General features: G+C 43.4%; 2 protein-coding genes across 14 annotated transcripts in view; one reads left to right on the top strand and one right to left on the bottom strand.

Moving 5' to 3' along the window:
* MGAT4C (MGAT4 family member C) overlaps positions 1-24,036 on the bottom strand; it is a 631,037-nt gene that overhangs the window by 208,142 nt on the left and 398,859 nt on the right. The window lies entirely within an intron of this gene.
* Positions 10,457-12,448, top strand: LOC135983807 (mediator of RNA polymerase II transcription subunit 15-like). The gene is made up of 2 exons (XM_065597168.1): positions 10,457-11,307; positions 11,814-12,448. Exons 1-2 carry the CDS (start codon positions 10,767-10,769, stop codon positions 12,314-12,316), a joined length of 1,044 nt encoding a protein of 347 aa, XP_065453240.1. The 5' UTR covers positions 10,457-10,766; the 3' UTR covers positions 12,317-12,448.

The raw sequence follows: 24,036 nt of genomic DNA on the forward strand, positions 1-24,036 counted from the left end.
TATACAGAGTAAAATGGATTTATCTGGGGTTTGGATCCCATTTGGAGCTGAGTGTCTGGGTGCTGGAGATAGGAAACCTGCTGAGCAGTTTTTAGTTAGAGTCTGCAGCTTTGGGGGTGTGGACCAGACCTGGGTCTGTATTGCAGCAGGCTAGTGTGTCTGGCTCAACAAGGCAGGGTTCTGGAGTCCCAAGCTGGCAGGGAAAACGGGCTCAGAGGTAATTTCAGCACGTCAGGTAACAATCCCAAGGGGGTCCCTGTGACTGAACCCATCACAACTGTATCAAAAGCTTTGCTAAAATCAAGGTATATCATGTCCACCACTTTCCCCATATCCACTGATCCATTATCTCATCATAGAAGGCAATCATGTTGGTCAGGCATGACTTGCCCTTGGTGAATCCATCTTGACTGTTCCTGATCACCTTCCTCTCCTCCAAGTGCTTCAAAATGGATTCCTTGAGGACCTGCTTCATGATTTTTCCAGGAACTGAGGTGAGGCTGACTGGTTTGTAGTTACCCAGGTTCTCCTTCTTCCCTTTTTTTAAACATGGGCACTATATTTGTTTTTTTCTAATCGTCTGGGACCTCCCCCATGAGTTTTCAAAGACAATGGCCAATGGCTCTGCAATCACATCAGCCAACTCCCTCAGCACCCTCGGATGCATTGCATCCGACCCCCTGAACTTGTGCATGTCCAATTTTTCTAAATAGTACTTAACCTGTTCTTTCACCACTGAGGGCTGTTCACCTCATCCCCATACTGTGCTGCCCAGTGCAGCAGTCTGGGAGCTGACCTTGTCTGTGAAGATTGAGGCAAAAAAAGCATTGAGTACTTCAGCTTTTTCCACATCATTTGTCATTAGGTTGCCTACCTCATTCAGTAAGGGTCCCACACTTTGATTAACCTTCTTCTTCTTGTTAACATACCTGTAGAAACCCTTCTTGTTACCCTTACCCTTCACATCCACTGCTAGTTGCAACTCCAATTGTGCTTTGGCCTTCCTGATTACACCCCTGCATGCTCAATCAATATTTTTAATACCTTAATTCTGGCACTCCCTAATTTTTTAAGGAAATTTTGAGCTCTTATTTACTTTATGGAGGGAAGAACAATCTTTTTGTTCATGGTTTTATTACTGATAATATCTATGCTTTTTTATAACAAGACATTTATTTTCCATGTTTCTGCCCAGTTGATTGACCTATCTTTTCTGCCCAGGATGTTAAACCTCTTGTGTTTTTGCAAGCACCTTTCATTATTTTTCACATTGGCCTCTGGTTCAAAATCAGCAATGGGTTGTAGTGAGCTCCTTGTGTAGGAGGGCTGATTCAATTTTTTGTTGTGTCAGATCTCTCTTTGTCTGTTACCTGATATCATTGTGAAGATGTGTGATTCATTCATGAGAAATCATGTGATATTATTACTTCTAGAAAAACAGAACTGCCTATTAAACTCAAAAGTAATCTTTTTATTCCTCCTCCACTATAGTGACTTTAGAAGGTATATGGAAACTGCTAAACATGTTCAGTGGTCACGCTGTGTTTTAAGTGCAAACTGTAGCATATTAGAAGTTGTGTATTAGACTAATGGTGAGCTAACAGTCAAGCAGTGATGGAGCCCTCCCTTCATCCCCTCAATCTGTTTCCCCTCCAAAAAAAAAAAAAAATTAAAAAAAACTGTGTGACATGATATTTCTGCAGGGAAGATGCATCTCTATGGCTTGGCAGGCAGAATTTAACTTCCTATTAAAACCAAAACTTAAAATTCATTTTCTTTGTAGTATGAGCAAACAAACGGATTCTCCACTGATCTGAAGAACAGAAAAATGCTTTGCTCCCTGACTGAGCTTGACTGTACTAGACAGTTGGCTGTCAGGACTGTAAGATCAACAGTTTTCCTGGGATTTCAAAAGGCTGTGTGAAATAATAGTGCACGGTAACAGGTTTCCCACTCACCAGTAGGGCATCTTCTTGTGTCTAGGACTGGGAAAGTAGCTCTCTTGGCATCAGGTACCCCCTTCTGCTTTTAGTTCACTCTGTGATAGTCTCTCTTTGGATAACTTGGCTATTTGGCGGGTACCCATCTAGTCCACCTCTTCCATGGTTACAAAGTCCAGCAGGAGCACTGTCCAAATGCCTTCCCTGGATGGTGTTCAGCCCCTGCTTACACACTATCAGCGGCCACCAGGGGAACCTGGGTCCACCTGCTATATCTGGTTACAGTCCAGGGATCCCATAACCATCAGGCCAGGTCTGCTCAGTCTCCCTCCCCATTACTGTTTCCCTTGGCTCCTTCCTACCCAGCTTCTCTCTCTTCTGTTGACTGTTTCTGGTTTACAGCAGGTGCCTACTCTACTCCCTGTGGCTACTTCACCACCTCCTAGCCTCTTGCTAAATTCCTTGCTCCAGAGCAGGATCTCAGAGCTTATTCTCTCTCTCTCTCTGGAATTCCTCCTTGTCCATGACAATCTTCCTCATCCCAGAAAGTGACTGCACCTTCCTTCCCCTGCAGCCTCTTTTCTGCTTTCAGCCTCCTGGCTTTATAGTGCTGCCTCAGCCCTTCCTCAGCTAGGCTTTACTCAATTAACCCTGACCCTCCCTCTCCCAGGTCATCTATTTGGCTTCACAGGTCCTCATTAACCCTATCACATGCACTCACTTTTAAACTCCTCTAAGTATAAGCAATAGGTCTGAGACACACCCCCTGAATATGAACCCTCTGGACTTGTGAGGGTTAGACTTGGGGATCCAAACTGAGTGGAATCGCTAATTCCCTGAGCATTTTGGAAATGCTAGGAGCTAGTTTCTTCATATCATACATGACTTTTGTCTATCTGGGAGGCTGATTTACTGTATGCTCTTATATTAATTCTAGTAATGATAGGCAAATTGCATGGAACTGTACAGTGTGTAAATTTGTAATGCTGATGCTGAGGACTGTGTACATTTATTGTATTCCTCTCGGTCTCAGGGACTAAGCCAAGTTATTTAAGGAGGGGAAAGAAAACTAGTTCAACTTGTTAACGATAGAAGCAAGCAGGGGAAACTCTGAAAATGTAAAATATTCAATTTGCCTATAGGCCATGATTTTCAAACCTTAACCAGGGTGCTTTGGGTTTTGCCATTGAAAAAACAATACACCGTAATGGAGATTTTGCCCCAACTAAAATACATCATACCAAGGCCCTCTATAATATATATATCTGATATATTTGATTCAAGCTTGAGATTGTTTGGACATATATTGACTGAGAGCTAAAACAAATGTGGTAAATATTAAGAACTGCAAAAACAGGACTGGATTAGTAAAAATGAAAAAAAGTACAACATAGCTGAGAAATTCTGCTGTATTTAATTCTGCTGCTTGAGCTGAAAATGGCTATTATTTGACAAAAATACTGATTAGCACAGACCTAGACAACTATTCATAACTAGACTGAATGACAATAAGTGTGAGAATTGCAATCACTCATAATGCTTGCAACATATGCCATTATTTAAAACTTTTTATTGTACAATCACAGATTACTAAAATAAGTGCAGCAAGATATTAAATTATAGGTACTTAGTGAATTCCGGTCTTTCCCAAATAAATAATTGTCTCACCAGCTTTTAAATTAACTATAGTCTGTTATTAATCTCCCATTATGTATACTACTTGACTAGTTAAACTGGTTATTGGATTCTTCATACAGTAGCCCCTGAACTCCTTCAGTCAATTAAATCCTTTATTGTATCTGATTTGTCAGTGCCAGTGTCACTGCTAATCTCCTAAATCCACATCAGTTTGCAAGCGTTAAATGTACTTATTCTGAGGCAAAACTGGAAGGCTATACTAGTAGAACCCCCTGATAGGAACCACAGTGCTGCTAACACTTTGAAATAGATAATCACGTCTCTCACACCTTAGATTTTGTGCACTATAATTGGGGGGGGGGGAATATTATTCATTGAAAAGTACAGCTACTTGTGCATTAAATGCTGTAAATCTATTACCCAGTTCCTTGTCCTTTTAAATGATAACCAGGAACAAAGTAAACACAACTTATTTCAGAATCTGTAACTTGAACAACTTAGTATCAGTCTCCATGATTTTGGAATACACCTCCACAAAAGTATTCCACAACATTTTTTTTAAAGTTTGATCTGATATTAAACTCTCTATCCCTAGCCCTCCCCATCTCCTGTTTGCCACTAAATACTTGATTTTTATAGAAAGAAGGAAAATGACATGCAATAAATTATTGTTCAGAGTAACAATCTTGTCAATCTAATGATAACTTCAGTTGTCGTAAAGTTAAACATAGATAGCAATACTATTTATTTTATATTGCAAAGTAAAGTTTCAGATAGGCATACAGTTGATTTTCCTTTAAAATACATCCTTTCCTAAAGCATCTTTCTTCTTTCAGTAAAAACCACACTTTACATATTATAGCTTTTATAAGCCTCTGGACTAAGAAAGCAGTTTCCTATACAGGTTGGACGCATCACCTTTATTCTGAAAGAGAAGGTAAAATAGAAGAGACTCTTACCAGAGACAGAGAAAACAATTCGTTCAGCTAGATCCAACAGTGCTCTGTGCAAGCAGGCAGCATGAGTGATATTTGGGCCTCACACAAAAGCAAGATAATTGGCTCTCAATGAAGAGATGTAAACATCCATCATAATGGCACTGGTGCTGAGGCTGAAAGCTACCTCAGCTGTTCTATGTACTCTGACTGTAAGATGATGTCACAAACATCAACTGGGTGTATTCTCATTGGCTTCTGTTACCTGGAATCATATCTTAACCCTAAACTGTCAGCTGCAAATTGAAATGTGGATCTGTTTTATATGTATATGGGGTGGAGTGTGGGGGGAATGGAATGTACTGAAAGCTCCCACTTTGGGTGGCAGGTGCAGGCTGTTTAAACAGTTAAAATAAAAAATCCAAAACCTAATTTGCCTAATTTATTAAACAAGAGCTCTGGGGAATTGTATTTTCATAATGTTTACTAAATGACAGTAATCATCAAAATATTGTACAGAAGGGGTATTAAATGAAAGGTTAATGCATACAGCATCTGGAGAATTCACTTTTTTAATGATTTTATATTGCCTCCTATTAAGCCAGGAGATTTCTCAAAGATACACATAAAAAGGGGGTTTAAATTTGAGAACATTGCATATATAGCTATAATTAGGTTAGCTACAGGAAGGCACTGGTATTTTAAGAATTTAAATCAAAACAAAAAAAAGTAAAGATATGCACAAATGTAAATGTGCACTTATTCTTTGAATGTAAAGTAGGATCTCAGACATTGTGTGGTAAATGAGGCCTGAAACACACTGTCAAAAATCTGATGTCCTAAATATAGTGGCACTACATATTTTGTTATGTTACCAGAAATATTCCACAAATCATGTGCACTTTAAAATGAGCCCCAATCCAGCTATTAAAGAACTGTTTCGGAAAAAAACCCAGAAATAATAATTTGATCTTTCAGTTTTAACTGATAGAACATCCTATTGCTCTATGCAAAGAAAAAAAATCACAGGTCATATATGTTACATGTTGTATATAGAGCTTTTGTACTACTTTATCTACTTTAACATTTTCCCATCACTTTGAATTGTGCCCTTTTGCTTATTTGACTGGATAGGAGCTTGATTTGATGTTTGTTGGGAGTAAAATGTATAGCCCATTAATTATTTTGCAATTCAGTATTCCTAATACTAAAAGTAAGGGTTGTGTTTAAAATTCCTTCTGTTCAGTTTATTCCCCAGGAAAAATATATACTCAGAAATGTTGTTGCTTAATATAGAATGTGAAACATATCATAGGAGTTCTCGAATAAACTTGATAAACAGCTCTGCCATTGCCTTGTGGTCCTTTCACCAAGTTGTAGAGAATCAGAAGATTAAATTCTGGGGACTTAATAAACAGCAGCTCTGTGTAAGGATCTGGAAGCAAGCCTATTACTCAAAATGTACTTTAGGCCAAAGTGAAAGCCCCATATCATTTATTTCTGCCTAGAAAACATGGGAGTTTAGATGGAAATGTATATTAAAAAAAAAGATTCATTACCATGCAAAGTGACATAAAACTGAATTACAGATCAGAAAGATGAATTTGGACAATAGGAAAGGCAACTTTGCTTTTGTATGATTAATGATAAAGGTAAGACATAGTAATTGTTAAGAAGATATGAGTCATGGGTAAAAATTATTTATGAGGTAAAATATGCTTAGACATATCACGTGTTTAAGTTATATTCTTCTGAAACTTTAATGCTATAAATAGCCAAGATCAAACAAAGAGACACTGTTGATAAAATCTGATTATGTAGGTTGATTTGGTCTGTAAAATGTAGAGTTCCCATATCTAACTAATCTTAACATGATGAATTCATGTCACATACATTTGTTATTCTTACACACACAATACTTCATTTCCTTAACAGGGTGATTTATTCTTATGTGAACTGCTAGATACTCTATGTGGATAAAGTACAGTATGCTGGAAAAAAGCCTCCATCGACACTAACACATTAGAGTCCAGATTTTATATTTTGGCCACTGAATAGTCATTTATGTTAGTAGTTTTACTCATGAAATTAGCACTCAATAAGCAATAGAGGCCCATTGTGAATTTAAGAGGAGAATATTGCCCCAAACCCATCCGTTAAATGGAAGTTGCACTTAAACTCCAGCACATTTTCATTAGAATGCTTTTTTATACTGTAAACTTGAGGTAAGTTAGTATCTTTAAGTTGTGTGGTTTACGACGTATCTTAATGATAGTGAATCATCAATTTACACATACATTTGATGTTAAAATTAATATTGCTGTATAGTCAAAGTGGTGGAAATTTGGATGATTATAGAGAGATGGTCAGACCCAACAGGTAATAGCTGTGAAGCTGTCAGTGAAATAGCAGCTCCATGATCATAATAAATGCACTTATTATCAACACTAAAACAAGCTTTCCAGTGTGTTAAACATAACATTTCCCATTGGCTGTACAAATAATAACATAAATAAATAAATAAATTAGATAATGGACCACTGAAGCTGTATCTCTTCCATAGACAGTAATTGCAAGCTAATATTGCCGAAATAGCTGTCAGGTACTTCCTTGAAATGACCATCTGAGTGAAAAGCATGTAAAAGACACAAAGTAGCTCAAATAATGTTTTACTCATATTATCCCTGCATTTTGTTTAAAAAAAAAAATCGATACAACCAAAGCAAATAGCCTATCCTTATGCTATAAAAATGCATATACTGCTTTCTCAGAGTGTGTCACTGTGATAAGAGTGGTTTGTTAGCCTCCCTCGTTATATGATACAGAAAGTATGGCATCCATGGCACAGGCTACTGTTGAAGGTGTCTTTAGCAAAATACAAATCACATTTAGTAGAAGAAAAAAGATGACCGACTCTCAGTGACTAAGCATGCTGCTTTCTCCCAGAGTACAGTATTAATCAACACAGAAATAATTCTGAGGAATCAAACAGAAGATGAGATTTTAGAGCTCAAGCGAAGCGAAACTCAGTTTCATGAATACATATTTCCCACAAGTTGAAATCATTACTGCATTTAATTGCCTGACAATTATTTCTGTCAATTCAATTTAATGGTTAAACCAATTATTTATATTACAAAACACAGCAAAGACTAATTGAAAAACACAAGTCTTTCGATGTAGCTTAACCTACACATTATTAACATGGTTGGGGTGAGGTCTAAAGATTTGGGGGAAAATTAGAACTCAGATGATGAGGTTTTAGAGATTAAATGTACAGACTCAAAATTGCTGTTCTCAGAATTCTATTTCAGAAGAGTGCCAAGTCAGGAAGAGTTAATAATTATTACAAGCATTTGTCTATTTTATTCTCGCAGCATCAGCAACTGGCTCACTACCTTGTTATCCACAAGATGGCAGCTCTGTTTACATTGTCACTTACTCTTGCAATATCCAATTTGAAGAACTTTCAAATTCATTTTTCAGTAGATATTTTCATATATCATGAAGAAAACTTAAAAAAAAATCCTAACAATTCATTGATCAACCCTAGTACTGAAGTACAATTGGTTATGCAGTTCTTGCAGAACTGTTGAGAGATGGCAGAACAAGAGATGGTACTTTTTAAAAAAAGTGGCAGCTTTATTTTAGGAGTTTTAAAAGTTCCCTATTCACAAACATATGCTCTTCAATTTCTAGCACTGCAAGCCAGCAAAGCCCTTAAACATATGCTTAGCTTAAAACAAGCAAACAGTCTCATTAACTGTAATGGGACTACTCATATGCTTAAAGTTAAGCATATGCTTAAGGGATTGAGCTGGATAGTTGCCTCAATCCTTCACTCATTTTAGAATCTCATCTCTAAAATAATGGAATACACCTCCTATCCTCAATTGTGCTACTAAAAAATGTAACAGATATATGTGTTTCTAAGGTAAAATTCTTTGTCAAGGTTAAATGCCTGACTGATTAAATGAATGTAATGAATGACTGATGTTAATTTATGCCTCACAAATTCACTGAAGTCCAAAAGAAGAGACACAAATGAGGTCAATTTGAGTTTAGGTGATTGTGAAGGGTTTCAGTTTCATAATGGGAGTGAAGGAATAAAAACCCCCAAAATGACTTCTTGGAGAATAAAATCTAGTCAAATATTCAGTCTTATCACACTTGACTAGCTTTCTTACAAATGGTGCATAGTCTTGCTATCCTACATTTGACTACACTGAAAAACAAGAAAGTAAGGTTCCCTTATTTTTAAAGTCTTTTATAAAGATGTCATTTCACTGGGATTACAGACATTCTTCAAAGGAGAATGTAAGTATGGGATTCTAATTGCAATAAAAGAAAATATCACATAAAATAACAACGTTGGACTAGGTAATTTGCAATATTGGCACAAAGACTATGGTACATTTAAGGGTTTAAATTTTAGTAGCATTGAAACTTGAGTTTGAGTACAATTTTCAAAAGCACATAAGTGACTTATGACCCCAAGTCCCATTTTCAAAAGGAACTTAGGTATTTAGTTGACCTTGTAGGATTTAGGATCCCAAGTGTCTTAAGTAGAACTGGGCAAATTTTTTGGGACAAAACTCATTTTGGCCATGAAATGCATATTTGGGTCCACTGAAACATTGTGTGAACTTGTATTGAATTCACTGAATTGTTTGTACTGAAAAAGAAAAGGAAAATTCTGAAACAGTTAAAATATTTAGTTTCTAATTTTTCAAAAAAAAAAACTTTTTTTTTCATTTTTAAACAACTTTGTATTTAGAATTTTACTTCTATTATGCTTAAAAAAGTTAAAAAAAACCCCACAAAAATGAAAAGATAATTTTATTTCAGGTCAAACAATATGTTTAGTACAACCTAAAACCTTTGTCCTGTTTCATTTTACTAAAAAGTTTTTAAAATTCATTTTTTTCCTGTTTGGTCACTGACCCAAAATATCAGTTATGTACACAGGTCTAATCCTAAATCACTAAAGTGTTTTTGAAAACAGTATCCTTTATTTATTGATTGATTTTGTTTTTGCTTGATTACTGGCTCTTACTTAATAGATTTAGGGTAAAAAATAATATCAAAAGCACCCAAGTGACTACGAGCCTAAATCATATTCCCAAATCATATTTCCATTGTCTTTTACTAGCAACTTACAAAAAAAGGTTACTTTGAAAGAAATCATTGTTTTTTAAAATTAAAGGGAGAAAAAAACATTCCACAGACAGCCTGGTTTGTGTACATGCCAGATGTTTATCTCCATTTCACCACTTTTGTGTGGCAAAACCCATGCTTAATTAGTGCCAGGGCTGAGCACCGGTACCTCTGGGCTTTGCAGAGCATAGCCCTGGCATCTCTGCACTTGCCGCATCTCAAGCAGTTTAAATTAAAGGGAGCAACACAAACTGGGTGCGACATACTGCATCACATGCTGTGGTTAGAGTGGATGACTCCATGGAGAGCAGGAGTTCACATGGATAGTGGCCTGTTCCTTCCACTGCAAGCTCAGCAGGGGCACGAGTCACATAATAATATTTGTTGGGCATTTACTAACAATGGTTGTTTTCACAGCCCCTGTAGATTCAAGCACGCATGCAAGATATGCTTTGGGACCCATTTGGCTTGGCTGAGCAGGTCATGGGGTGCAGAACACAGGTTGAGTAGAGGGGCAATCTGGGGTCTGTCCAATGGGCATGGGCACCATCGCCAGTTAGGCTTAAGGGGTGTTCAGGGTTTCCTATGGGATTACCCTAATAATACATATGTGGCATATTTGGGGGGCATGGTTAACTTTGGGATTTCAGATCCCCTTTTCGGGGAGTAGCACACAGGTAAGGTCCAAAAAAAATTAATCAATTACCTATAGGCCTGGTCTACACTACGGGTTTAGGTCGACTTTAGCAGCGTTAAACCGAATTAAGCCTGGACACGTCCACACAACGAAGCCCTTTATTTCGACTTAAAGGGTCCTTTAAACTGGTTTCTTTACACCACCTCTGACGAGGGGATTAGCGATAAAACCGGCCTTTGCGGGTCGGAATTGGGGTAGTGTGGACGGAATTCGACGTTATTGGCCTCCGGGAGCTATCCCACAGTGCTTCATTGTGACCGCTCTGGACAGCACTCTCAACTCAGATGCACTGACCAGGTAGACAGGAAAAGACCCGCGAAGGTTTGAATTTCATTTCCTGTTTGCCCAGCGTGGAGAGCACAGGTGACCACGCAGAGCTCATCAGCACAGGTAACCGTGATGGAGTCCTCCCAGGATCGCAAAAGAGCTCCAGCATGGACTGAACGGGAGGTACGAGATCTGCTCACCATATGGGGAGATGAAGCAGTGATAGCTGAACTCCGTAGCAGTAAAAGAAATGGAAAAGTATTAGAAAAGATCTCCAAGACCATGAAGGACCGAGGCCATAACAGGGACACACAGCAGTGCCGCGTGAAAATTAAGGAGCTACGGCAAGCTTACCACAAAGCCAGAGAAGCAAACGGAAGGTCCGGGGCAGAGCCGCAAACTTGCCACTTCTACGCAGAGCTGCATGCGATCCTAGGGGGTGCAGCCACCACTACCCCAACTGTGTGCTATGACTCTCTCACTGGAGAAACACACAGGGAAGACGGTTCGGGGAACGAGGAAGATGACGATGGAGGTACTGTAGGTAGCTCACAGCAGCAAGGAAGCGGAGAAACCGGTTTCCCCAACAGCCAGGATATGTTTGTGACCCTGGACCTGGAACCAGTAACCCCCGAACTCACCCAAGACTCTCAGGGCACACAGGAGACCTCTGGTGAGTGTAACTTTGTAAATATTTGTAAACATTACAAAAAAAAAGCAAGCGTGTTTAATGATTACTTTGCCCTGGCAATCGCGGCCAGTACATCTATTAAGGGGACATTCAGAGGCGCCCGTTCCTGCTCTTCTGACCAGAAATGTTCCCCGCTGTTAACCACGCGGTGGGGGGAGGGGTGAAGTGATCATCCCAGAGAATCGTGTGTGTGTGTGTGGGGGGGGGGGGTTTACTTGTGTTTGTGCCGCATGTTAACCAGGAAACCGCAGCCCCCTCCTTTTACATTGAAACCCCATTTTAAATGGACAACCCAATTCATCCTTGATATGGGAAATGCGCTGCTGTTTGCAACCTTTCCCGCATGTTAAGAAGGTTAAAAAAGCCAAAACACTGTGGCCTACCATGGCTGCCTGCAAGCCGAAATATGCGACCTTGTAATGAAAGAGTGTACCCATTGTTCTCTAAAATGTGTCTTTTTTAACCACCTCTCCCTTCTCCTCCACCAGCTGCAAATGTTTCTCCTTCGCAGAGGCTCGTGAACATTAGAAAGAGAAAACGTAGGACGAGGGACGATATGTTCACGGAGCTGCAGATGTCCTCCCAGGCTGATAGAGCACAGCAGAATGCGTGGAGGCAGTCAATGTCGGAGATGAGAAAAGCCCAATATGAACGAGAGGAGAGGTGGCGGGCTGAATCGCGGGATGAACAGAGCAAGTGGCGGGCTGAAGACGATAGGTGGCGTCAGCTTGCAGACAGACGGCAAGAGTCAATGCTCCGTCTGCTGGAGCATCAAACTGATATGCTCGAGCGTATGGTTGAGTTGCAGGAAAGGCAGCAGGAGCAGAGACCGCCGCTACAGCCCCTGTGTAACCAACAGCCCTCCTCCCCAAGTTCCATAGCCTCCTCACCAAGACGCCCAAGAACACGGTGGGGGGGCCTCCGTCCACCCAGTCACTCCACCCCAGATGATCACCCAAGCATCAGAAGGCTGGCCTTCAATAAGAGTTAAAGTTTTAAAATGCAAGTGTGTCCTTTTCCATCCCTCCTCCCCCACCCATCCCAGGCTACCTTGGCAATTATCCCCCTACTTCTGTGAGGAACTAATAAAGAATGCATGAATGTGAAAAAACAATTACTTTATTGCCTCTGCAAGCGGGAGGGGAGGGTGGGGTGGGGTGGTTGGTTTACAGGGAAGTACAGTGAACTGGGTCGGGGGGCGGGGTTTGGAGGGTTCAAGGAGAAACAAACAGAAGTTTCACACAGTAGCCTGGCCAGTCACAAAACTCGTTTTCAAAGCTTCTCTGATGCGCACCGCGCCCTGCTGTGCTCCTCTAACCGTCCTGGTGTCTGGCTGCGCGTAATCAGCGGCCAGGCGAGTTGCCTCAACCTCCCACCCCGCCATAAAGGTCTCCCCCTTACTCTCACAGATATTGTGGAGCGCACAGCAAGCAGCAATAACAATGGGGATATTCTTTTCGCTGAGGTCTGAGCGAGTCAGTAAGCTGCGCCAGCGCGCTTTTAAACATCCAAATGCACATTCCACCACCATTCGGCACTTGCTCAGCCTGTAGTTGAACAGGTCCTGACTCCTGTCCAGGCTGCCTGTGTACGGCTTCATGAGCCATGGCATTAAGGGGTAGGCTGGGTCCCCAAGGATCACGATAGGCATTTCAACATCCCCAATGGTCACTTTCTGGTCCGGGAAGAAAGTCCCTTCCTCCAGCTTTCGAAACAGAGCAGAGTTCCTGAAGACGCGAGCATCATGTACCTTTCCTGGCCATCCCACGTTGATGTTGGTGAAACGTCCCTTGTGATCCACCAGGGCTTGCAGCAGCATTGAAAAGTACCCCTTGCGGTTTACGTAGTCGGTGGCTTGGTGCTCCGGTGACAAGATAGGGATATGGGTTCCGTCTATGGCCCCGCCACAGTTTGGGAATCCCATTTCAGCAAAACCATCCACTATTGACTGCACGTTGCCCAGAGTCACTACCCTTGCTATCACCAGGTCTTTCATTGCCCTGGCAAATTGGATCACAGCAGCCCCCACTGTAGATTTGCCCACTCCAAATTGATTCCCGACTGACCGGTAGCTGTCTGGCGTTGCAAGCTTCCACAGGGCTATCGCCACTCGCTTCTCAACTGTGAGGGCTGCTCTCATCTTGGTATCCTGGCATTTCAGGGCAGGGGAAAGCAAGTCACAAAGTTCCATGAAAGTGCCCTTACGCATGCGAAAGTTTCGCAGCCACTGGGAATCGTCCCATACCTGCAGCACGATGCGGTCCCACCAGTCTGTGATTGTTTCCTGGGCCCAGAATCGGCGTTCCACGGCATGAACCTGCCCCAGTGACACCATGATTTCCACATTGCTGGGGCCTGTGCCTTGTGAGAGGTCTATGTCCATGTCAATTTCCTCATCACTCTCGTCGCCGCGCTGCAATCGCCTCCTCGCCTGGTCCGGGTTTCGCCTTGGCATGTCCTGGCTCTGCATATACTCCAGGACAATGCGCGTGGTGTTCATAGTGCTCATAATTGCCACGGTGATCTGAGCGGGCTCCATGATCCCAGTGCTAGCTATGGCGCCTGGTCAGAAAAAAGGCGCGAAAGTAGTATCTGATGGACCAGGAGAAGGAGGGAGGGCGGGAGGGAGGGAGGGCCGAGTGACGACATGGCGTACAGGTACAGGAACAGGGAGAAACACAAACAACTGTCACACAGAATGGTCCCCCCAAAGATTAAACTGAAAACCCTGGGCTTAGCAGGCCATTGATTTCACGGAGGAAGGGGAAGCAAATGAATACAGAACAAATCTATTTTTTACATCTTAAGCTGGCAGCCGATGGTGCAGCATGAGTGATAGCCTCTCCAGTACGATGATGACGGATACCAATCATAAAATACCATCATCTGCCAAAAGGCAAGGGGCTGCTGCTGTGTAGCAATGCAGCCCCACGTCGGCATCTTTCTGGGTGCTTGGCAGCAAATACGGGGCGGCGTATGACGATGGTCTTCAGGCCTATTGCACAATCGGCTGCTCGGGGAAGACTCTGCTAACGTGCGATGACCCGACTTGTAATAGGATGGCTAATAGTCGTAATACACCATTTACTGCCAAAAGGCAAGCCCACGGCTGCCAGCACCCAGATCGGCGATGAAGGCTACCAGTCTACTGCACCGTCTACCGCCAAAAGGCAGTTAGCAGCTGCTGCTGTGTAGCAATGCAGTCCCACGTCTGCCGGCACCCAGAGGACATATGGTGACGGTGAGCTGAGCTGAGCGGGCTCCATGTTGTCTGCACAGGTAACCCAGGTAACCCAGGTAAAGAGGCGCGAATCTATTGTCTGCCGTTGCTGTGACGGGGGAGGGAGGGGCCTGACGACATGTACCCAGAACCGCCCGCGACACTGTTTTGCATCATCCGGGCATTGGGATCTCAACCCAGAATTCAAAGGGGCGGCGGAGACTGCGGGAACTGTGGGATAGCTGTGGGATAGCTACCCATAGTGCAATGCTCCGGAAGTCGACGCTAGCCTCGTACTGTGGACGCGGTCCGCCGACTAGAGCACCTAGAGCATTTTATTGTGTGGACACACACAATCGGCTGTAAACAATCGATTTCAATAAAACCGGCTTCTATAAATTCGAACTAATTTCGTAGTGTAGACATACCCATAGAGAAGTAAGGGTTTTCCCCCCCGCCCCTGGGTTTGGTCCCTAACATCACTCAAGGGAATATCGAGTAATACATCACCTTTCATACCCATGAGGTGGCTCCATTACAGGACAATGAACCAGGTGGCCTGGCAAAACATTTGGGGGTATCCCTGGCTGAAGATGAGACAGAGGGCCCTTCCACTACATTAGCATACCTAGGTATCGAGTGGAACAGAAGGGCGGGCATATTACAGCTCCCTCCCAATAAAAGTATGTATTTCTGGTATGACAACATGTCAGGCCAAACTTTCACCTCATGCAGGGTTATGAAGTTAGAGAGGGAATTTGTGTCACAATATTTAAGCCTTAACATCTTTTTTTCCTTCCAAGCATATGCCCGCAGTTGGATGATGGCATAGCAGATGCTCTGTCTCGTTTGCTGTGGCCTGCACTAGGAGCTAGCGACTAACTCAAGTAGATGCCACTGTTGCTATGGAGCTTTGGCAGATGAGGATCTGGGAGGCTGGTCACCTATATGGCCCATCAGGAAGGGGCTGGTGTTGCGGTACATGGCACTGGCAACCCAGCTGCGGGAGTCCTTGATGATCCTTGCGTAGTGCAAAGGGCAACCAAGTTAATCGGGGCGGGGGGCGGGGGGAATCACCTATCAAACTTGGGGGTAACATGTTTTTGGTCTGCTATACAAAAGGCCATTGGAAGATGTCTGGGACCCTGACTAGGTTGGGGGGGGTGGCAGCCAAGCTAATTGCTGGTGCCTCCTTGTGGCGGAGGTCCAGTGCAGGTACTCCATAGGGAAGGCATCCAGTAACCAGATAAATGGCCTGGTAAAGGACTTGAAAAGTAGGTGCTGGTTAAAGGAGTGGAATGGTGTGGGGTTTGGGGCTTCTATGGTTGAACAGCAGGGAGCCAACCCCTTCCTTATAGCCCACATTACCCTTCCTACGAGGGGGGTGGATGATAAGGTCCCGGCAATGGACTTGCTGGAAGGACCTGGATGAAAAAGAAGGGGAGCTGGTGGAAACCCCCTGGGTAATTACATAATAAACCACGGTTACCTGCACTGTACACTTTTATCTGCCGGGTAGTCCCAGATATCTAAAAGTAAAGTTGCAGCCTAATTACATCCATATCAAGTGTCTCTTTTCCTTCTTTTGGCATAGCTGGACAAAAAATCATTCCACAGATAGCCTGGTTTGTGTGCATGCCAGATGTTCATCTCTGTTTCACCACTTTTATGTGGCAAAACCCATGCTTAATTTGTGCCAGGGCTGAGCTCCAGCACCTCTGGGCTTGGCAGTGCATAGCCCTGGCATCTCTGTGCTTGCCACGTCAGTTAGGAAAGTAAAACAATTGCTTGAGCCCCAACACCTCTTTCATTACAAATGTAGCACTGGGTAAAACTAATCTGGAAAGTTGGTGAATCTGGACAGCTAAGGATTTGCCTAGCATGGAGAGATGTAGAACTGGCATACATCAGCCCCACATCAATGTTGTTTTATATCAGCCCTGCATCATTGTTGATGCAGTCCTGTCGGAGAGGCCGAGTAGCATTGTACTCTGATGCTTCTTTGCCATCAAGGACAGCCCCTCAATAGGGAGCCACAAATGCGGCATAAAGCCACTACTCTACATTTTCAATAGAACATTTCAATGACCAACTTTCATTAAACTGACTTACTTTCGTTAAAGTCATGAAACGTAGGGCTTACGCTGAAATTCGGTCTTAACTCTCTGTCCTCATGTGTTTAAGCTTTAAAACACAGCCTCTTTTTATAGGATTATAAATCTTGTCATCAGTACAGCATGTAATGAAATACAAACTGGAGATATAGTAGAGTCTTCAGATTTGGCTTGCCCAAGGAGATCTACAGAAAAAGCTACATTTAAAGTAAATCAGTTAATTAATAGAGCAAGTGGAAATCTAACAACATTAACGTGTACATTGGAGATCTTTCAACGGCTAAAGTAAGTTATCCAGCTTCATGACCAGCACTATCTATATCTAGGTTGAAGCCTGTGTGAAGTTTAAAATACCAGTTACCAACAACTTTTCAATCATTTTGGCCAAAATTGGGTGATTGGAGACCAGAAAATGATAAGTGGGTCTGTCAGAAGATGGTCTTTTGAATGTTAGACAGACTAATGTGTGTTTAAGGGTTACTTACCCTTCCTATAAGACACAAACGTTTTCAGTCAGCAGTGGACCAAGGTGCTCTTCATTCATTTATATCAAGCATAGTAGCCAGAGGTGAATCTTGCAAGATTTTGTCTCAGCTCTTACTCATCACTTTCAGAGCCTCAGCTGCATGGCCAAATTCCATCAGGAAAGGAGAGATGACTCATTTCCCTCAAAACTAGAATTGCTATCCTGAATTCAATTTAATTACAAATTAAAATGAAAGCTCCTCAAAAATAGAGATATTCAGCAAAAAAGTGTCAGTATTATATCAAGAGAAATTGAGATAACGTAAAAGGAGGAGGTTGTTTCTGCAGTTAGCATGACAGGGTACAAAATCACGTTATTTCACAAAAGGAAGGGAGGCCTGGTGATCAATGTATAGCAATGTGCTGAATGACCAACCAGTCTTTCAGGCATGTAAAAGGCTCATATTTAATTGAATTTACACACAAGTGGATTTATTTTTCTTATACTTTCAAAGAATTCCATGGTGTTTTACTGAGTTATTAAAAGAGGTGATTTTACAAGCATCTGCATGATGCTTTAATATTGTTATTGTTCTTAAGAAAATAATACATCGACAAGTTCTGACAACATAAAAAATCCTTCTGTGTGAAGTGGCGATCTTTCACCATTTGCTGGAAGCTCAGTGATAATAAAACCAACTGGGAGAAAGACCTTGGGAAGTATAAGCCACTCGTTGATTTAGCATGGCTGCTTATATGCTATGTTCACTCACTGATCTTTTTAAAACCCTGATGTACAAAGGGTAGCTTCTTTTCAAAAGTCCTACTGGTGGCTGGGATAGATGATTTTTAGAATGACATTCAGTGAACTATTATCATAATCTTGTAGTTAGTTATTTTTCAGTATACAGAGTTCTAAAGTTCCAGAACATTAAACTGATCTGCAATAACAAAATATCTTCCTTCTTTTCATTATTATTAATACTCAATTGTATTCAATGGAATTCACCACAGAGACCAAGAAATCCCCTTATAGAAGAGGTAGCATTTTAGGTCTTCAGGAATATATCTGACAAATGAAGTTAGTTTATACTCTCCCTCAATGTTTCCTTTAATTACCATTCAATAAAGTACACATACAACATTGCATGGACTGCAGAATACACTCAAAATGGTATGTTAATCACTAGTTGATTAGCCATGATCTATATTACACTATTATAACAACATTTTCGGTTTTTGAATGGCTGCAATAGTTAAGGTTGGGTGAGCCATTCTACAGAAGATAAAAATCCAACTGAAGTGGATTCTATGGGCTTCTAATTAGCCAAACTAGATTGAGAGATTATAGGATTAATTCTGGCAGGATGATTCAAACCTATGCTAATGTTGCAATAGGACAACTGAAGTGAAATATCATCAGTTCTACCCAGGATTAGTCTCCCCACCAGGAGCAAAACTCAAAAGTCACATAGGGAAACTGCTGGCAAAGAAAAACCCTGCCCTCCTGTAGTCCATCCCTGAATTATAAACAGAAAGCTCAGCATTGTATGTGTCCTCTTCTTCCACTCACGATCCATCCCCAGACAATGAGTGGAAGTTAAACTGTGCATTATAAAACTCATCCAGTCAACCTGCATACATTTGACTCTCAAAAATATTTCTTTGAAGACCAGATTTTAGTTGTATTATTATCCAAATGGAAAATGTAGACATGATCTGTCCTCAATGTCTAAATTCTTAATTTGCATAACAATATAAACCACAATCTGCTGTACATGGAAATGCTTTTGAAAGTCAAATGCATTCACACTGACTGGCTGAAATTTAACAGTAGAGTGAAACAAAATTCATAATTTCTGTCCCGGGGGAATTTCTGAAATTTCAACATTTGTTTTCATCACCGAACAGGCCGAAAGGGTGAAATTTCAGAGTTTTCAAAGAATGGAAATTAAAAATATATATATCTGTTCAAGAATGTGAAAATATTTCACTTTGACATTTTTGATCAAAATGAAATGTTCTGAAGATGAAATGAAATCAAGATGTTCTACTTTGTTTTGGTAAACTGATTCAAAAGGCTTCCATTAGGATCCCATTAAACTGCATTTCCTTAGTTCATTGCTTTACAGAGGTTATAGTTTGGATGCTCATTGTCTCCTATGAGCTCGGCTCCCTGGAGGACTACATCTCCCACAACGTAATGTGGATGCTGGGTGGAAGATGAAGTTCTCAAGGGAGGAGCCCATTGTCTCTTGGGAGACAGGTTGTAGCATTGTCTCCCAAGCTACAACTCCTATAAAACCATGTGTTACAGGAGTTTGCCTGGGAGCTGTCCAAGAGGAGGTACGCTAAGTGCTGCATTAGGGGGGCTGTGTTGGTGAGTATCTGAGTGCCTGCTGCTGGGACAGTTGGTCAGTTTGACCGTGTGCTTGATTGCTTGCTTGTTTGTTTGAAAAGTGTGAATTGGGAGTGCTTTGTTCCAGGTGGGCCTTGAGTGGGCCTGACTGGTATATAAGGGCAGTCAGCAGCGAACCAGCTGAGCGGCGAACAGCAGAGGCTAACAGCAGGAGTTTGCCTGGGAGCTGTCCAAGAGGAGGTACGCTAAGTGCTGCATTAGGGGGGCTGTGTTGGTGAGTATCTGAGTGCCTGCTGCTGGGACAGTTGGTCAGTTTGACCGTGTGCTTGATTGCTTGCTTGTTTGTTTGAAAAGTGTGAATTGGGAGTGCTTTGTTCCAGGTGGGCCTTGAGTGGGCCTGACTGGTATATAAGGGCAGTCAGCAGCGAACCAGCTGAGCGGCGAACAGCAGAGGCTAACAGCAGGAGTTTGCCTGGGAGCTGTCCAAGAGGAGGTACGCTAAGTGCTGCATTAGGGGGGCTGTGTTGGTGAGTATCTGAGTGCCTGCTGCTGGGACAGTTGGTCAGTTTGACCGTGTGCTTGATTGCTTGCTTGTTTGTTTGAAAAGTGTGAATTGGGAGTGCTTTGTTCCAGGTGGGCCTTGAGTGGGCCTGACTGGTATATAAGGGCAGTCAGCAGCGAACCAGCTGAGCGGCGAACAGCAGGAGTTTGCGTGGGGAGAGCGCACTGAGGCTTTCATCTGCAGGGTTCTCCGAGTAGTTCCTGCAACAGTTGAGGAAGCTCCTAAGAGGACGGTGATATGGAAGGTGAGCGATCAGCTGTTGTAACCTGCACAGGTTGTGCCATGTTTGTCTTTCTTCCGCAGGACAGAAGTGACTTTGTCTGTACAAAGTGCAAGCTGGTCTCCATATTGGAGGAGAAGGTTCGAGGGCTGGAGAAACAAGTATCGACTCTGCGTTGCATAAGGGAAAATGAAGATTTCCTGGACAGACGTCAGGAGATGCTTCTACGGCCACAATGTTCTGAAGATTCAGAGCAGGCGCAGCAGGGACAGAAGGATTGTGAGGAGGTTTGGCAGCATGTGACCTCCAGAAGAAGAAAGAGGAGCGTCCATGCACCAGCAATGGAGATACAGGTGAGCAATCGTTTCCATGTTCTCTCTACAGGTGCTAATGCGGAGAGTGGACTAGATGGCCCATCTGAGGGAAGGGAGCAGAAGGAGACTCCACCGATTGGAAGTCAAAAGATGCACTGTCCTAGGGATGGGGGTTCCACGACCACCACTCCCAAGAGGAGGAGGAGGGTGGTGGTGGTCGGGGACTCCCTCCTCAGGGGGACTGAGTCATCTATCTGCCGCCCTGACCGGGAAAACCGAGAGGTCTGCTGCTTGCCGGGAGCTAGGATACACGATGTGACGGAGAGACTGCCGAGACTCATCAAGCCCTCGGATCGCTACCCCTTCCTGCTTCTCCACGTGGGCACCAATGATACTGCCAAGAATGACCTTGAGCGGATCACTGCAGACTACGTGGCTCTGGGAAGAAGGATAAAGGAGTTTGAGGCGCAAGTGGTGTTCTCATCCATCCTCCCTGTGCAAGGAAAAGGCCGGGGTAGAGACCGTCGAATCGTGGAAGTCAACGAATGGCTACGCAGGTGGTGTCGGAGAGAAGGCTTTGGATTCTTCGACCACGGGATGGTGTTCCAAGAAGAAGGAGTGCTAGGCAGAGACGGGCTCCACCTAACGAAGAGAGGGAAGAGCATCTTCGCCAGCAGGCTGGCTAACCTAGTGAGGAGGGCTTTAAACTAGGTTCACCGGGGGAAGGAGACCAAAGCCCTGAGGTAAGTGGGGAAATGGGATCCTGGGAGGAAGCGCAAGCAGGAGAGCGCAAGAGGGGAGGACTCCTGTCTCATGCTGAGAAAGAGGGACGATCATTGAGTTATCTTAAGTGCCTATACACAAATGCAAGAAGCCTGGGAAACAAGCAGGGAGAACTGGAAGTCCTGGCACAGTCAGGGAACTATGATGTGATTGGAATAACAGAGACTTGGTGGGATAACTCACATGACTGGAGTACTGTCATGGATGGATATAAACTGTTCAGGAAGGACAGGCAGGGCAGAAAAGGTGGGGGAGTTGCGTTGTATGTAAGAGAGGAGTATGACTGCTCAGAGCTCCGGTATGATACTGCAGAAAAACCTGAGAGTCTCTGGATAAAGTTGAGAAGTGGGAGCAACAAGGGTGATGTCGTGGTTGGAGTCTGCTATAGACCACCAGACCAGGGGGATGAGGTGGACGAGGCTTTCTTCTGGCAACTAGCAGAAGTTGCTAGATCACAGGCCCTGGTTCTCATGGGAGACTTTAATCACCCTGATATCTGCTGGGAGAGCAATACAGCGGTGCACAGGCAATCCAGGAAATTTTTGGAAAGCGTAGGGGACAATTTCCTGGTGCAAGTGCTGGAGGAACCAACTAGGGGCAAAGCTTTTCTTGACCTGCTGCTCACAAACAGGGAAGAACTAGTAGGGGAAGCAAAAGTGGATGGGAACCTGGGAGGCAGTGACCATGAGATGGTCGAGTTCAGGATCCTGACACAAGGAAGAAAGGAGAGCAGCAGAATATGGACCCTGGACTTCAGAAAAGCAGACTCCCTCAGGGAACAGATGGGCAGGATCCTCTGGGAGAATAACATGAAGGGCAAAGGGGTCCAGGAGAGCTGGCTGTATTTTAAAGAATCCTTATTGAGGTTGCAGGAACAAACCATCCCGATGTGTAGAAAGAATAGTAAATATGGCAGGCGACCAGCTTGGCTAAACAGTGAAATCCTTGCTGATCTTAAACGCAAAAAAGAGGCTTATAAGAAGTGGAAGATTGGACAAATGACCAGGGAGGAGTATAAAAATATTGCTCAGGCGTGCAGGAGTGAAATCAGGAAGGCCAAATCACACTTGGAGTTGCAGTTAGCAAGAGATGTTAAGAGTAACAAGAAGGGTTTCTTCAGGTATGTTAGCAACAAGAAGAAAATCAAGGAAAGTGTGGGCCCCTTACTGAATGAGGGAGGCAACCTAGTGACCGAGGATGTGGAAAAAGCTAATGTACTCAATGATTTTTTTGCCTCTGTCTTCACGCACAAGGTCAGCTCCCAGATTGCTGCACTGGGCAGTACAGCATGGGGAGAAGGTGACCAGCCCTCTGTGGAGAAAGAAGTGGTTCGGGACTATTTAGAAAAACTGGACGTGCACAAGTCCATGGGGCCGGATGCGCTGCATCCGAGGGTGCTAAAGGAGTTGGCGGGTGAGATTGCAGAGCCATTAGCCATTATTTTTGAAAACTCATGGCGATCGGGGGAGGTCCCAGATGACTGGAAAAAGGCTAATGTAGTGCCCATCTTTAAAAAAGGGAAGAAGGAGGATCCGGGGAACTACAGGCCAGTCAGCCTCACCTCAGTCCCTGGAAAAATTATGGAGCAGGTCCTCAACGAATCAATTATGAAACATTTAGAGGAAAGGAAAGTGATCAGGAACAGTCAGCATGGATTCACGAAGGGGAAGTCGTGCCTGACTAACCTAATTGCCTTCTATGATGAGATAACTGGCTCTGTGGATGAGGGGAAAGCAGTGGATGTGTTATTTCTTGACTTTAGCAAAGCTTTTGATACTGTCTCCCACAGTATTCTTGCCACCAAGTTAAAGAAGTATGGGCTGGATGAATGGACTGTAAGGTGGATAGAAAGCTGGCTAGATCGTCGGGCTCAACGGGTAGTGATCAATGGCTCCATGTCTAGTTGGCAGCCGGTTTCAAGTGGAGTGCCCCAAGGGTCGGTCCTGGGGCCGGTTTTGTTTAATATCTTTATTAATGATCTGGAGGATGGTGTGGACTGCACTCTCAGCAAGTTTGCAGATGACACTAAACTAGGAGGCGTGGTAGATACACTAGAGGGTAGGGATCGGATACAGAGGGACCTAGACAAATTAGAGGATTGGGCAGAAAAAAACCTGATGAGGTTCAACAAGGAGAAGTGCAGAGTCCTGCACTTAGGACGGAAGAATCCCATGCACTGCTACAGACTAGGGACCGAATGGCTAGGTAGCAGTTCTGCTGAAAAGGACCTAGGGGTCACAGTGGACGAGAAGCTGGATATGAGTCAACAGTGTGCTCTTGTTGCCAAGAAGGCTAACGGCATTTTGGGCTGTATAAGTAGGGGCATTGCCAGCAGATCGAGGAACGTGATCGTTCCCCTTTATTCGACATTGGTGAGGCCTCATCTGGAATACTGTGTCCAGTTTTGGGCCCCACACTACAAGAAGGATGTGGAAAAATTGGAAAGAGTCCAGCGGAGGGCAACAAAAATGATTAGGGGTCTGGAGCACATGACTTATGAGGAGAGGCTGAGAGAACTGGGATTGTTTAGTCTCCAGAAGAGAAGAATGAGGGGGGATTTGATAGCAGCCTTCAACTACCTGAAGGGGGGTTCCAAAGAGGATGGAGCTCGGCTGTTCTCAGTGGTGGCAGATGACAGAACAAGGAGCAATGGTCTCAAGTTGCGGTGGGGGAG

This window comes from Chrysemys picta, chromosome 1, assembly GCF_011386835.1.
Source record: "Chrysemys picta bellii isolate R12L10 chromosome 1, ASM1138683v2, whole genome shotgun sequence".
Lineage (NCBI taxonomy): Eukaryota > Metazoa > Chordata > Testudines > Emydidae > Chrysemys > Chrysemys picta.